This window comes from Rhodamnia argentea, chromosome 3 (assembly GCF_020921035.1).
Source record: "Rhodamnia argentea isolate NSW1041297 chromosome 3, ASM2092103v1, whole genome shotgun sequence".
Lineage (NCBI taxonomy): Eukaryota > Viridiplantae > Streptophyta > Magnoliopsida > Myrtales > Myrtaceae > Rhodamnia > Rhodamnia argentea.
The window spans coordinates 11,974,667-11,990,204 of record NC_063152.1 but is presented as its reverse complement, the minus strand read 5'-3'; the positions used below and the strand labels follow the sequence as shown (position 1 = coordinate 11,990,204).

The 15,538-nt window shown below is 39.8% G+C and overlaps 1 protein-coding gene across 1 annotated transcript; it reads left to right on the top strand.

Moving 5' to 3' along the window:
* Positions 1 to 7,028: 7,028 nt before the first annotated feature.
* Positions 7,029 to 7,865, top strand: LOC115753792 (major strawberry allergen Fra a 1-3-like). The gene is made up of 2 exons (XM_030692603.2): positions 7,029 to 7,266; positions 7,366 to 7,865. The coding sequence occupies exons 1-2, from the start codon at positions 7,083 to 7,085 to the stop codon at positions 7,659 to 7,661; spliced, it is 480 nt and encodes a 159-aa protein (XP_030548463.1). The 5' UTR covers positions 7,029 to 7,082; the 3' UTR covers positions 7,662 to 7,865.
* Positions 7,866 to 15,538: the final 7,673 nt, after the last annotated feature.

Below are 15,538 nucleotides of genomic sequence, written 5' to 3'. Positions count from 1 at the left end.
GTGCTTTTCTGTCATTAGTGAGTATGAACCATACTCCAACACACGCCTGCACGGAGATCCCTACATAGCCTAGCTCATAGGCGATGTTGGCCCTCGCCTAAAATTTTGTCGCTCTATCACAACCTCAGATCAACGGATCTGAGACACACTCCCGAGCCACCAGTCTTGCAGAGATGATTCCTCAATCTCCACTTAACAGATCTAATAACCACAATTCCTCTACGACAACGACTACGTAGAGAACGACATGTTCTTCCATGAATGACAAGGCCATTAATGCCATGCCAGATTTCCCAACTTTAACATGCAATGGGGAGGCCATTAATGCCATCCTTGATTTCCCAAGTTAGTGACCCCCGAAGAGCTCTATATGTATAGTCAGTCGAGGAGAGTAGTGCAGCATTCTGCCTGCTTCGATATCTAATGGCTTCAAATAAGGCAACTGTTCTTAGTCTTTCACTCAGCTTTGATTTTCTTTGCTACGCTCCATCGACCGAAGCGAAGAAAAGTGGGACACCGAAGGCATCTCCAGTGCCGGCTCGGATAACAGTGGAGATTAGCTCTACCAGTCCCGGTCATAGTCCTATAAACGGGCAGCCCCTACCTCCTCGTTATGGTCAAGTTGAAGCGTTTGACCCGACGAGTCCTGGTCATAGTCCTGGGGATGGACATGATCGACCTCCACCAGCAACCCTAAAACTCTAATATGTTGTTTCTCAATGCCCTAAGTTGAGCATGGAGCGATAGAAATGTTTGTCGTGGTGGCGATTTTGTTGCTCTTGTGAATAAACATACAAACAAATCTGATTTTCCATACGCCTTGCATACTTTGATACGTTTTCAGATATGCTCAACTAGCTTTCATTATCAAACAATATGTATTGCGATTTCGAGTAGCAACGTGCAAATTTTTCCATCCGTTGGCAGCAATCAATGAGTGGCTAATGCACAACATCTTCACCGACTAACAAATGCCATGATGTGATTGGACTCTAAATGCTTGTCCTTCCTGATTATCGTCATTTATTTGTGCGACTTACCAACTTTATTTCCGATTAAATTACCAATTGATCTTTGGATACTAACACTCATTTGAATTACCTATCGACATATCTTTCTTCAATATGTCACCTTTTTTTTTATTACCAAATTTTATTGGATTAATTATGGATTGTTAAATTTGCCAATTCTCTTTAAAAATTAGAAACCTTAATTCCTCACATGGACTCACTCTCTCAAACAAGACAGGGCTATGGGATTGTTAATTCGTAGGCAGACCCCGGTGTTTGCGCTTAAATGCTCTTTTCAACATCCTTTGTGGTGATAATTATTGGAACTTTTTTGTGTGATATACGGTTTTGGTTTTGTTGGCTTTGCGTACGGTCACATACTAATAAATCTCAAGAGACTAACGATCAACTCATTAATTGATTCATCACCTTGAAATTGCCCTCAACTAGATCTCCCTTTGTGGTTATCATTCATTATGTTGAACTTGTACGCAAATATATTCTACTTATTATTGCGATCCGATCTCAAAAAAATCGAGTTAATGGATTACTAAGCCTCTAGGATGGGCTTAACTCGGGCCCTCCCAGGTCCATACCAAATCGCGGTGGGATATGTCGAATTCAATTTTAGTGTGATCGGGTGGCATGTGTATGTGTACATCTAAAAAGAGCCACCATCGATCTTTCGAGAAGGTAAATCGGAAACCTTATCGAGCGATTGAGAGATATTATTCGATTCTACGCGGTGGCGGGATATATCGAATTCGATCTTAGTGTGATCGGGTGGCATGTGTATGTGTACATACAAAAGAAGTCACCCCAGTCTTTGAGAAAGGTAAACCGAAAATCTTATCGAGTGGTCGGGAGATGCTGCACGATCTACGCAACCAAAGATTAAAGGAACGAGGGACTTGGTTACGCCGATGTTCCCACCGACGCCCTTTCGGTATCAAAATTGGGTGTTTTTCTAACATTTTCATGCAAATATGAGTCTATCCTGTCAATCACAATTAAAGCGTATAATGTGCGCAATCAATGAGTCAATGACGTGCGGATAAAACGTATCAAATCAAGCATGCCATCCCTAGTAAAGCCTTAGAAGCTTTGAGAATGTTGTGATTGAAGCTTGGAACAACTTTGGAACAATTTGCTGAAAAGGCAAAATCGTCATTTTCAAGGACTTGAAGTTAAAACTAGGAAAATAAGGTCTGTCTAGCCATTTCCTTTTTTTTTTTTTATGATTTTTTCTAAATAAATGATTCGGACCGGTCCAACAAACTCGGCCCACGCCATAGACGACCAACTGGGGCCTTGAGGACCCGAGTTACTCTAAAACAAAGGGCTAAAATTGGGCTAGGCCCAATCCTTTGTATTTTCAAATGATTTTAAGGAGACTGATATCCCACGTTTTTATTCTTCTTCTCTTTTTTTTTTTTTTTTTACTTTTCCTTTTGTATCTATTGATTTTTTGTTTGGGAAATACTTTTCTGACGATCTAACACTACTGTTAATTATTTCTTACTGTAGATCCACAGATCATCATCGCGTATTTTGCATAAATCACTCATTAATTAAAAAATAGTGTGATCAGAAATAATAACAATACTACCTATCTCCTTTTTGTTTAGGTCTTCTCTTGACCTTCGTCTTCAAACGCCACCCTCACACAAGCACCTCCCACTTCAACCTCTTCTTCTACCTGATTGGGTTTCACGAGAATTAACATAGGACTCGAACGGACCCGCCGAACCAACCTTTTCTCTGGCCACAGTCGTAGCGCCTTCGTCGTCAGATTGCCACCCTCGGATGGCTGCCGCCTCCGCTGGTCACCCCCCAACCTTCGCCGGACCACATCTGACCGTCAGCCGTCTCCGAAAACCAGCCCGAGACACCAAAATGCCATCGTCGACCGCTGGTTCGGGAGGCTGCGAGGTGCAGCCACGGCTCGGGACAGTGATCTCAGGTAGGCATCGGCTGCGACTTGAAAGTGCCCGGAAGCACTCCGTCTCCTTCATCTCCGCGTCCCAAGCTCTCGCCGGACTGACAACCCACTGGACCGACATGACTCCGGGCAAGACAACCACAGACGGACGACATCCTCGTCGGCAAGAAGCAGCAGGCTCACACTCACGAGTAAACAACAAGGGTAAACGGGGCGGGGCAACGTTACCTGACCTGAAGCAGTGGCAGCGCTCGCGAACTCCTCAGCTTTGAACTCTCTCTTTTGCTCTCTTGAACTAGCCCTCCTCCAAGAACGAAGCTGCCACGCAAGACGAGCGGGTCACACGAAATCTCACCAGGTTCGAGGTTCGTTGGATAGTGAAGGTGAAGGCGGCTGACTAAGAGCGGAGTTGATCTCTATCACTTGTTTTCTCTCGGGGGTTCTTCGCTGCGTTCCTCTTTCGCGTGCGCTTGCCTCCGCGACGGTCGGCCAGGTGAAAGGCGGCGTCCTCGGGTTGTAACGACGGTGGCCCTGCTTGCCCAGTCCAGCTCTCTCTGAACTCACTCACGAGCTCCCCATCAGACCTCCCTCTTCTGCCTCTCTTTTTCTTGGCCTCCACCTGTTCTCACCTGCACTTTCTCCTCTCTTTCGGTCTACTCTCTCTCTCTCTCAAGAACTCTCCCCCCTATTCTTACTTTTCTCGCTCTCTCTCTCCCCCCGTAAAGCTCTCTGCCCTTCCCTCTTGAAGCTCCTCAGCTCGGCTAGGGACCCCCATCTCCTTGGAACTTCCCCATTCACTGCACAAGAGCAGCTCATCTTTTTCCATCTTTTGTTTTCCCGAAAATCTCCATTTTCATCCTTTTGTGCGCAAGTCAAACCCGAAGAGCAACTAGGGCCTTGGCATAGGATCTGGAGAGGATGAATGTAGGTTTGCTTGAGCTTATTTTAGGCGTCTTTAGGGGTCTGAGCTTGTTGGCACGCGAAGGGGAAGAACACGTGCTTACCGTTCCTGCTATTTGCTTCTGCTGCGCTTCGTTTCTGCTTGGTCAAACGGGCCAGGTTGGGTTTGACCCACCCGATCCGGCTCAAAATAGTCCATGGTGTCAATTTGACCCATTTTCGTGAAACTGATTCAACTAGAATGTAATTTAAAGTCTATAGATCAAATGTCATAACCGACTTGGAGAAGTTAAAATTAAAAAAAAAAAAAACGATTGGAGAAAGCTCGATTTTTTTGCTCGATTTAGTCATGAAATTACATGATTTAAAGAAACTATGACTCAAATCGAATTTTTGAAAACTAATGCAGCTAAAATGTGATTAAAAAAAATTTAACTATTTTCCTATGTTTTATTACCACCTTTGGTATTTATCTCAATTTTTGGCTATTTTTAAGTGAAAAGAAACCCCAAAAACATTGAAGAAATACGAGAAATATTTTTTTGCTCAAAATTGGTTCCTTGTACTTGGCCAAGTGTTCCAAAATTGATTTTTGATTTTTATGAATTTTTATTTATTTTCTATTAATTTTCTAAAAAAAGAATGATTAAAAATCAGGTGTCAACACTTATAAATGATTAAAAGTACAAAAAAAAAAGTCTAAAACTTATTGTATTGGTACCAATTGAGTCCTAAACAATTTAATCGGATTAATTTAATCGTACACATTTTGGTATTAGTGCCAATTGATTTTATCCAACTAATTTAGGTTAGAAATCGCTAACGTGAATGTCGAGCGTTCCATGTGGTGCGGCCCGTCCTGACGCAGACATTTTAAATAATAAATATTTTATTAATTTTACATATTTTTTGGTTTTCTCTTCTTTTCTTTTCCATTCTTTTCTCTTTCTTTTGCTGAGATTCAACAAAGGCTACCGGCCAACCCTCTACGGCCACAAGCGAGGGTAGCAACCCTCGCCAACACTAGGCAAGGGCTTATAGGCACTTGTTGTGGCTGGCGAGGATGCGCGACCCCTCGCTCGGATTTGGTAAGAATTGCGATACCCTCACCAAATCTAGCCAGGCAAGGGCACCGCAGCTTTTGCTAGCCCCAAGCAAGGGCCTCGCCTGGTTTGGGTGAGGTTGCGGCTCCCGGATCTAGCAAGAGCTTTGCAGCCCTAATCCTAATCAAGAGAGCGTTACCATTGGCCCTTGCCAACTCTCAGCCAAAATAGAAAAAAGAAAAGAACAAAAAAGCAAAGAAAAAATAAAAACAAACCCAAAAATTATTATAAAAAAATTAAAAGTTATTAAAACTATTAAAAATGTCAATGTCAATACCAATCATGCAATGTAGAACGACCAATGTCTACATTAGCGATTTTCAGCTAAAATTGGTTAGATGGACTCAACTGGTACAAATGCATTATGTTTAAGACAAAATTGATTCAATTGAAAGGTTTAGGACCGAATTAGTACCAATACAATAAGTTTAAAACTTTTTTGGTGCTTTTCCCCTTAGGAAAAATTGCACAAATAATTCTTAAATTTGGCCCAATGTGTAATGTAGTACATGAATTTCTAATATATTCAATATAGTCCATGAACTTTAGCCTAATTTGGAATGTCATTCCCGAACTTTCAAGTTGGTCAATTTGGTCCCCAAACTTTTGTTACATGTTTAATTTAGCTTTTGGGCAACATTAAAATGTTCAATATTGTCCCCGAACTTGAATTAAAAGAAGGACAACATTGAACATTTCACACGCTTTAGGAACTAAATTGAACATTCATCAATAGTTCAGGGATTGCGTTGAAGAAATTAAACAATTCAGAAACCACATTACATATTAGGGTAAAGTCTAGGAACCACGTCGAATAAATTAAAAGTTCGGTGATCATATTTCATATTGAGCTAGTATTCATGGAACATTTATGTCATTACCTCCTCTCCTTTTAAATCGGTTGTGTAAGCCATCCTAGATGATGACCTTTTGGCATCGAAAGAAAAGCCATCCTAACTCCTCCAAAGTTCTCATTCATCTGCCTTGAATTCCGGCAGACTAAATTATTTCAGGCCTGGTGGCCCAACTCGAGCCAATAAAAGCCTGAAAAAAAAATCAGCTGGTCCGATCCAGGTTGTCGTGCCCGACCCGACTTTGAGGTGCTCAAACTTTAAAGCATGCATTGCCTCACCCGACTTTGCGGTGCTTGATTATTGTAATTCCGACTCGGTTATATAGTGTGATATGCAACTTAAAAAGAATTTTGTTAAGGAGCACTCTTACAATACTTATTGAAAAATCAATATACTAAGTTTCACAGTTTCTAATGCATTAACTGTCCCAAGTTTTATGCACTATTTTTTTTTTTAAATTGAACTATTTTCATATTAAATATATACTTAATCAGTATCGGAAATAATCGTTAAAGAGGAGGCACATTTATAAATAAGATACTAGAACCAAACCCCCCTTTGCAACGAGAATTCCACGTTCCTTGTCCACGTGTGAAGGTCGAATCGCTACATTACCCATCGGCTATGACTGATCGCTTTCCCATCTTCAGCGACAGCTCTTGCCGGCGCCGGAGACCATTTTTGGTGATAACCAGACAAAAAAAAAAAGACAATTCAACAAATTGCCGGACACAAAAATTTATGAACTCATGCTGTTAAAATAATTGACATATATGTAAAAAAAAAAAACCCCCCCCCATAATAATATTTGCATTTCGTATCCAAAAATTTAAAAGCTTCGGCATTTCTGATCTATATCTTAATAATCGATCGTGATGCTTTTGGAAAGTTAACCAATTTCGTTGTTCATCTTCTACTAAATTTTTTGTAGTTTAATTATTCTAATAGCACCTCAGGAAATATTAAAACATAATAACTTATAATACAAGGTCCATTTTCATCGTGTTTGAGAAATGGAGTCTTCCTTCTTCATCTTCTAGATGACTGGCGGCTCCGCCCAATAAGAAAAGGAGAAACGCTTTAAGCGAAGCCGAATGGTCCAATCCGGAGTGCGTTGAACTTTGAATGATGATAGACTGCCAAACTATCAACTTGCCTATAAATTCCAAGCAATTCTCTTCACTATCTTCATCAGCTCAAGCTTCTTCAATAGCAATCACACCATATCCTTCCCTTTCCTACTTGAGTTCATTCCTCTTTGCTTCTTACGAAAATGGGTGTCGTCACTTACTCTCAAGAGTTCACATCTGCCGTCGCTCCATCGAGAATGTTCAAGGCTTTGGTCCTTGACTCGCACATCATCATTCCCAAGATTGTCCCCGGGGGCATCAAGAGTGTCGAGTTCATTGAGGGAGACGGGGGTGTTGGCAGTATTAAGCAAACTAACTTTGGCGAAAGTAAGCCAGATAATAAATATTTATCTACTATTTCAAGTTCATTTATAGGCCACAGGAACTCAGAGTTAACCTTTTCACTTTTGTGACTTCATGTAACAGGTGCTCACATCAAGTACACCAAGCACAAGATTGACGCTCTTGATGTTGAGAACTTTTACTGCAAATATACTTTGATTGAAAGTGATATCAAGTTCGACAAAATTGACTCCATTGTCTATGAGGTGAAGTTCACATCCGCTAATGGTGGATGCGTCTGCAAGATGACTAGCGACTATCATGTCAAGGAAGGTGCAGAGCTCAAGGAAGATGACATCAAGCAGGGCAAAGACAGGGCTATGGGATTGTTCAAGATAGTTGAAGAGTACCTCTTGGCGAACCCCGACGTTTGTGCTTAAATTGTCTTTTCAAAATCTTTCCTTTGGTGTGATAATTATTGGAATGTGAGTGGATTTCTTTTGTGTGCTTCTTTTTGGCTCTAGCTTGGAGCTTTTATGTGCGGAATGGCTTTTCTAGTGTCTTTCTATGTTCCGAAGAATTTGTTGGTTAAGTATAACGTCATGTCAGAATAAAACTTGAAAGAGCAATGAGCAATTCAATGATTGATGCGTTGCCTTTGTGATTAACATTTGTCGAGTCAAATTTGTAAGCCAATTTTTTCTATTCACACATCAGTTGGCAAATTTCCTTCTAGCCGTAAAAGAAAAGTCATCTACAATTTCCTTATCCAAATCATGATATTCGAACATTTCGAATCATAAGACTGTTATTTTCACTGATAATAAATTCACTCCCCATCTAATCAAATTTGAAGTCTTTGCGGCTTGAAAACTTAAGAATATTTTAACGGATTGATGCGAATGAGTTGCTTGTGGCTTCCAAAGAGCAAAGCATGTGAGCCGAAAGGCAGGCAAAAATAATTTGGAGAGCATCAGAAAAACAGAGGACTCTGTTTTGGTGTTACTGGGTCGGAGAGCTAGTAACTTACTTTAAACATTTTCAAGCTGGCGACTTCTCTCGTTACTTTATGGCAATTAGAACGGATCATTCGTCCAGGCTAATACAGATCTCCCTCTCCCATCGTCAAATTAGGTAAGTATTACTCAAAGTTGATCATGCCTAAACCCAAATACTCTCTCTCTCTCTCTCTCTCTCTCTCTCTCTCTCTCTCTCTCTCGGGAGGGGTGCCATCACCAACATCGACAACCTTTACCAAAAACATTTTTGCCAAACCTAACATTGATAGCTACCATTCTCATATGGCAATCCTAATGATTTGTGATATTCCTAACTTGACATAATGAGCGACATATATTAGGGTTATTTAACCAATTATCTTTTTGGGTTTGGTTCATACTCCCCATAACAAAAAGGCACCGCGTCCTGTTAGATGTAGCTCTAGTTTATGGGTTATATATAATCTACTGTTATACATAGTTATTTTTCTCTTATAATTGAGAATTGTGACGGAGAGATGAAAGCTACTAACTATAGTGAGATCATCCGATGTATATAGTTATAGTTTAAAGGTGAACCATAATAAACCTTATATCTCGATTTCTCTTTCTCGCTTTCACTCTCTATTTCATTGTGTTTGTGCACCTAATCCTACTACATCTTGTCCGTTACCACCTATTGGGATGAACAATCAGAATTCAATATTGTCACGATCGGAGAGATCACCAAAAGGGAGCCAAAATTTTGAGCCCATTTGGATGCCTAATTGGACCACGTTTCCATTTAGAAATTGAAGTCAATGAATTGTAAGCTAAATACCTATATCAATTACTCGATGATTCAACTATTGGATGCAAGATTTTATCTCGCTGACACCCATCTAGACTAGATGCAACTCAACATAACCGATTAGCATCATTTTGTTGAGTTTTTCCCTCGTCTATACTCTATAGTAGCGTTGGCCGGTTCGACGGAACCGCCGGTTCCGGTTCAGGAACCAGCGGTTCCAATTCCAAAAAAAGGTGGAACCGCCGGTTCCAAAGCCCAATTGCTCTTTTTATCAAACCTACTACCTTTTTTTAAAAAAAAAAAAAAACCGGGTTGGAACCGGCCCGGAACCGGCTGTTCCGGGCCGGTTCCAACAATTTACAAACCGGAACCGGCCCTTGAGGGCCGGTTCCCGTTCCGGGTTGGAACCGTGGGCCCAGTCAACGGGCCGGTTCCGGGCCCACGGGTCCATTTGGCATCCTCTACTCTATAGCCGATATCTTATAGTAATCTTTCCCATTTTCACAAGATTAGGATTTTCTCTTGACCCCATACTCGGGGTATCCCAACTTTGTAGTAGGCTCACAATGACGATGAGCACTCATAGAAAACTTGGCTTCCATTTGACAACGACTCTCTCAGCGGCACTTTGCACCGAAAGTTCGCTCGTCTTCGCCTGTTTTCCTTTTTATATGTCATGTACTTTTCATGATCTTCTAGATAAATGACAATCCGTACAGTGTGGGAAGCGACTAGAGTTTGGAAGGTGGCTGCGTGTAGTCCCATGTGGAGTACTCCTATGAATTCCTAAGGTACCAACAACTAGAGGTGAACAAGATAGACCAACAGAATCGAAAACCGCCTTGACTGGACCGAAATGGCTGGTTCGGTCCAGTTCCTAGGGAGCGCCGGTTTAGCTATGGAGCCGGTGATTTTCAGTCCAATTCCCAATGGGGGGAGCCGGATCGCCCAACAAGTTTGGAAGGTGGCTGCTTGTAGGCCAGTGTGGAGCACTCCAATGAATTCTGAAGGTACCAACAAGAGTTAGGAGCTCTTGTCATGTCCATGGAAAGCAGTCGATGAAAATGGAATAGGCAACTTCACAGTTCATTTTGCCAAAAACGTCGCTTTCCAAAATCAATAGGTCAATTTCAAATGACCTGTTCAATTTTCACATTGAAATTGTCATTTTAAATTGATTAAGTGACCAAAAAAGAAAATTTTACCAGTTGAAAAATCAACACACCCGGAGGTCGAAGTCTATCCTCAGATCGTTGCGTAAATGGTTAATATGGAAGTCAAAATTACAAAAGTCAATCCCATAGATGTGGGGATCAATCCAAATTGAATAAGCACGTGTGGTTGCATGACTTACTATGTGGACAAGAAGATTAGTAGAGGATAGTGGCTAAAGACTAACCATTAACAAATCCGTTTTGGAGTGCGATAAGTAGCTAAATCAATTAGGCCATTCATCTATTAAATACCCACCAGATGAGTATTCTTCACCAACAACAAGAACTCAAGCTTCTGCTTTAGGCTGAGCATCTCTAGTAATCCTTTCAAATACTTCATCATCCCACTTCTTTAGTTTTATCAACAAAATGGCAGTCATTAGTGTTGCGGAAGCTAGCAGTCAGACAAGAAGATCGATAAAACAAAGAAAATAAATCGGACACCAATTCGTCGGTCGGGTGACCTACGTCCACGGGGAGGGCAGCAAAGAATTTTACTATAGATCAATCGATAAAACGAAGATTGCAATTACACCTGAGTCATTCAAACACTCTTAGTATTTCTTAGCCTTAATTACACCGAAATAACTAACGTAGTGTTCACAATCTCTCACGAAATAATCTTTCAATCTCATAAAGGAATTAACAAATCTTACCAAGATTTTCACGGCTTCAAACACTTCTAGTCAATTCTCTAGGATAACTTCTCCGAGGAAGAGCTCCAATTGGATGAAGGATAAATTTACGAACCCCGTCTATACGCATCGACTACTGCATCCACTACAGCACTTGAAGACTCCACGCTCTGAGTTGTTACACGATATTGGACTTTCCATTGTTGATCTTGGCTCCACCGTAGAAACAAATCTTCCTTCTTGTTCGCCACTTCATCACCGAAACAATTTTCGTATACTACGAGATGCAATTTTGAACTTTCACGTACCCAGCTTATGCGCAATTCAATTTGGATCAGGTTTCATCTAACGGGCTTAAACTTGAGATATATTTTAACAATCTTCTTGATTTGAGGTTCGAGCTAAGTCACATTCGCTTCATGTTGGAATTTGAACTTCACAGCTTGCCCCTGCCCCTCATGGGCTCAACCACCACAAACATCTTCCAAGTCCAAGCTGTGCTTGAACTTCGCTAAAATCATGGACATCTTCAGAACACTAACTCAACATGTACCTTTAACTATTCCACAAGTATTTTTCGACACAACCTCGTCTACCACAAATAAAACAACACCAGTATTGCATTCAAATTGATAGGTGATCGAATACGCGCCTTGTCAAATTCAATAGTTACAGTAGCCGTTGGCTCTACGTGTTCAACCTCGCTCCAAAAATCTGTTTAATTTGTCAATATGGAAAAGTGATTATCCATGTGAAACATTTTTTTTTAAACCATCGTTCAAATTTACCAGATTCCAAACAAAATCAGCAAATTACGTTAACTTAAGTTAATGAAAGGGTAATATCGGATACTCTCATATAGCCTATGACTAGATTAAATATTTATCAAAAATTCAGGGACTACATTTAACAAAATTGAAGGTTCATGAACAACATTACACATTGAGCTAAAATTCATGACCATTTAATAAACTAAAAGTTCAAAGATGGCATTGTATATTGAACTAAAATTCAAGGACCATTTGTGTAATTTTCCTAATAAAAGTTAATAACCCAAATTTAGTAGATAACTTAGGGTAGGTTTGGTTCAGCATTTGAAATGAGCTTTGGGGAAATACAAATGCCTTCAACCTAAAGGGATAGGAAAATGCTAATTGCATTTGGTAAAATCTCATTTGAAAATAGGCTTTGAGTTTAACGGTGTTTGGTAAAAAAACACATTTCAAAGGGGCTTTGAATGCAATTTTTTAATTTTTAATTAAAAAATTACCTATTGCCGGACCGGCGAAGAAGTTAAACAATAAAAAAAAGGGGGCAAAATCGAAAATATAAGGAATTGATGAGGTTAGTTTTGGAAAAAAAATTTCTCTTTGCGTTTGGCCAAATGTTAAAAGCCCAATGCTAGTCCCTACCAGCATTGGGCTTTCAGCTTTCCTAAGACCAACATTTGGTCAAATGCTAGCTTAAAGCTAGATCAAATGTTTCAGCATTCTTCCAATGGACTTTGGGGGCTAAAAGCCCATTAGGAATGCTGAACCAAATCCACCATTAATCTTACAAAAGCTGATAAGTTGTTCAAATTTAGATTGGTAATTTCATATAAAAGTTAGTAAAATCAATGTAGTAATAAATCATGAGAACAAAAGTTGGTAAATTTGTATAATTGTTTGTCACTTTGCAAACTATCAAAGAAGAATGGTTTTATTTAAAAAGTTGGTAAATTATAAATAAAAAAAATGTCACCTAGAAAAAAAAAAGTGGCAGTCTTTTTGTTTTCATCAATAATTTTTTCACACTTATCAACTTTTGTTGAAATTTATCGGTATGGAAAGAGAATCCATACTTTTAACACAGAATACTGAGTTCCACGTAGCTATAGCCACTTGGAGTCGAAGGCAAGCCAGAAGAGAACAATCCTAGACACAATATAATAGTTCTAGAGTTAACAAGCAGTAATTAGAAAAGACTTGCACTTCATATATTGCTCTCTCAATATCTCTCCATGCAATGGCACGTAAAAGAGAGCATTTCTCATGACAAGCGAAAAAGATCCTTCTTGATGTCGACTTGTCCTTTCGCTTCTTTTGGGGAAAGATGATTCAAGAATTTGGGACCATGTCCGAAAACCACCTACACAAGAATTTTTCCGGCATATACTGCTCTATCCTCCCGGCATATCCGAAAGTTTGTGCGAACAATGGTTTTATAAAATGGTAAATTTGATCAGCGCAAGGACTCAAGCTAAGCCATTCGAAGCACGGGAGAGTGAAAGCGTGTGTGTGTGTGTGTGTGTAGGGTTTTGAAATAACAGTGCAATTCTCCTTTGGCAGAATAGAGACATTGCATGCAAAGGCCTTTAATGGCTTCTGTTCCTCCAAAGGAGAATTGCCCTGTAATTCAGACTCTACCGTCAACAAGTTAATGGCTTAAAGAGAGATAATCAGTGCAAGTTAGGGCTTCTCCTTTTCCATTTTTCCTAGCACTGACAAGTTTTGATGCCACGCAGAAACCACGTTAATCTAATTTGCTTCGTTTTTATATTCTACAAAAACGTGAGTTCCAACTAGATATGGGCATTTCTTTCCATACATAATATGCTTCGTGATGCATCTTTATGAGTGAAGTAAATCATATCTCTTCCTTTTGGCAGCAAAAACACCTGTCTACTCTGGGCAAATTCTTACCTAGGCCTGGGTCCACATGGACCCGATTAATGTCTGTTACAGGGTAAATTCTTACCTAAACCTGGGTTCACTTGAACCCGGTCCACCATTTCTATTATCCGTACAGTTCGAGGTCAATGATTTTAGCAGAAAGTGATGTTTGGAGCCCGAGCATTCTAACCTATTCTCTAGGAAGTGCTGTTATTGCTTTGAGCATCCCTTTTCTGCGCAGAAGTGTTGTTTCTTCTAGCCCGGAGCACTTCACCTCTATTTTCCAAGAAGTGTTGTTCGTAACCCTGAGCATCTCATCCTTTCCGCCAGGAAAGTGCTATTAAAGCCCCGAGCGTTTCTTGTGTTGACACCTAAATTTTGACATCTAAATTTTGATTAATTTTTTTCACTTATCTTTGCATAAAAATTAGAACTAATTTTAGTTCTAAACAAAAATCATCTCGTATATTTATTTTTAGAGTACATTGCATTAGCCTATAATTGGACCGGTAGAGCATTTGAACTTAAATTGATAGGCGTCTGGACTAGACGTGGGGTGGAAAATACACCGAAAAGGGACTAAAATGCAAATATTCAAAACTTGGGAGATGAAGAAAGGAAGGTGAAAATGGAAGATGGAGAAGAGAAGATGAGAAAAGGAAGATGAAAATGGAAGATGGGGAAAGGAAGACGAAAATGGAAGATGAAGAAGAGAAGATGAGGAAGAGAAGATGAGAATGGGAGATGAGGAAATGAAGATGAAGAATGGAGGATGAAGAAATTTGTATATAAAAGAGGGAGAGTTCTTGAAGAGATGGAGGGCCTTTGGGAGATAATTGGGAGAGTTTTCGAAAGGAATTTTTTAGAGAAAAAAAAGAGAGTTCTCGAGAAAAACCAGAGGAAAAAATTTAAGAGTAAAGAAAAGAGCTTTAGTCGAACACCATCTTCGACAAATCCCGACATATACTTTGCCTCTTGCCATCCAACAACGCCATTGTTTGCCATCTCCGATGACTAACCACAATCTTCCAGCTTCGGAACCTTAAAACGAAACTACAACGTGCACGTGAGTAAGATTTTGAGTAATAGAAGGTAGTCTTCTCCACCTCGATCTGCAAAGATGTAATCGTTTGGTTTGAACATTTGCTTGTTTATTTCGGGTATGTGGCATATCCCAAAATTTAACGTTATATAATAAATTACACGTTAATTTGTCTTGTAAATATTCAGGATATGCCGCATTTTCTTTTTAAAAAAAAAATCATCCATGGAGTATATTGCTTGAAGGTAAGCAATATACGCCATGGATGATTTTTTTTTTTAATGCAGCTTATCTTGAATATTTACAAGACAAATTAACGTGTAATTTATTACATAACGTTAAATTTTGGGATATGCCACATACCCGAAATAAATAAGCAAATGTTCAAACCAAACGATTACATTTTTGTAGATCGAGGTGGAGAAGATTACCTTCTATTACTCAAAATCTTACTCACGTGCACGTTGTAGTTTCGTTTTAAGGTTCCGAAGCTAGAAGATTGTGGTTAGTCATCGAAGATGGCAAACAGCGGCGTTGTTGGATGGCAAGAGGCAAAGTATATGTCGGGATTTGTCGAAGATGGTATTCGACTAAAGCTCTTTTCTTTACTCTCAAATTTTCTCCTCTGATTTTTCTCGAGAACTCTCTTTTTTCTCTCTGAAAAATTCCTTTCGAAAACTCTCCCAATTATCTCCCAAAGGCCCTCCATCTCTTCAAGAACTCTCCCTCTTTTATAGACAAATTTCTTCATCCTCCATTCTTCATCTTCATTTCCTCATCGCCCATTCTCATCTTCTCTTTTTCATCTTCCATTTTTATCTTCCTTTCTTCATCTTCTCTTCTCCACCTTCCAGTTTCACCTTCATTTCTTCATCTCCCAAGTTTTGAATATTTGCATTTTAGTCCCTTCTCGGTGCATTTTCCACCCCACGTCTAGTCCGGATGCCTGTCAATTTAAGCTCAAATACTTTGCCGGCCCAATTA

Coding starts and splice junctions, on each gene's coding strand:
- LOC115753792 (XM_030692603.2), top strand. CDS start 7,083: ATGGGTGTCGTCACTTACTCTCAAGAGTTCACATCTGCCGTCGCTCCA. Junction 7,267..7,365: donor GCAAACTAACTTTGGCGAAA/GTAAGCCAGATA, acceptor TTCATGTAACAG/GTGCTCACATCAAGTACACC.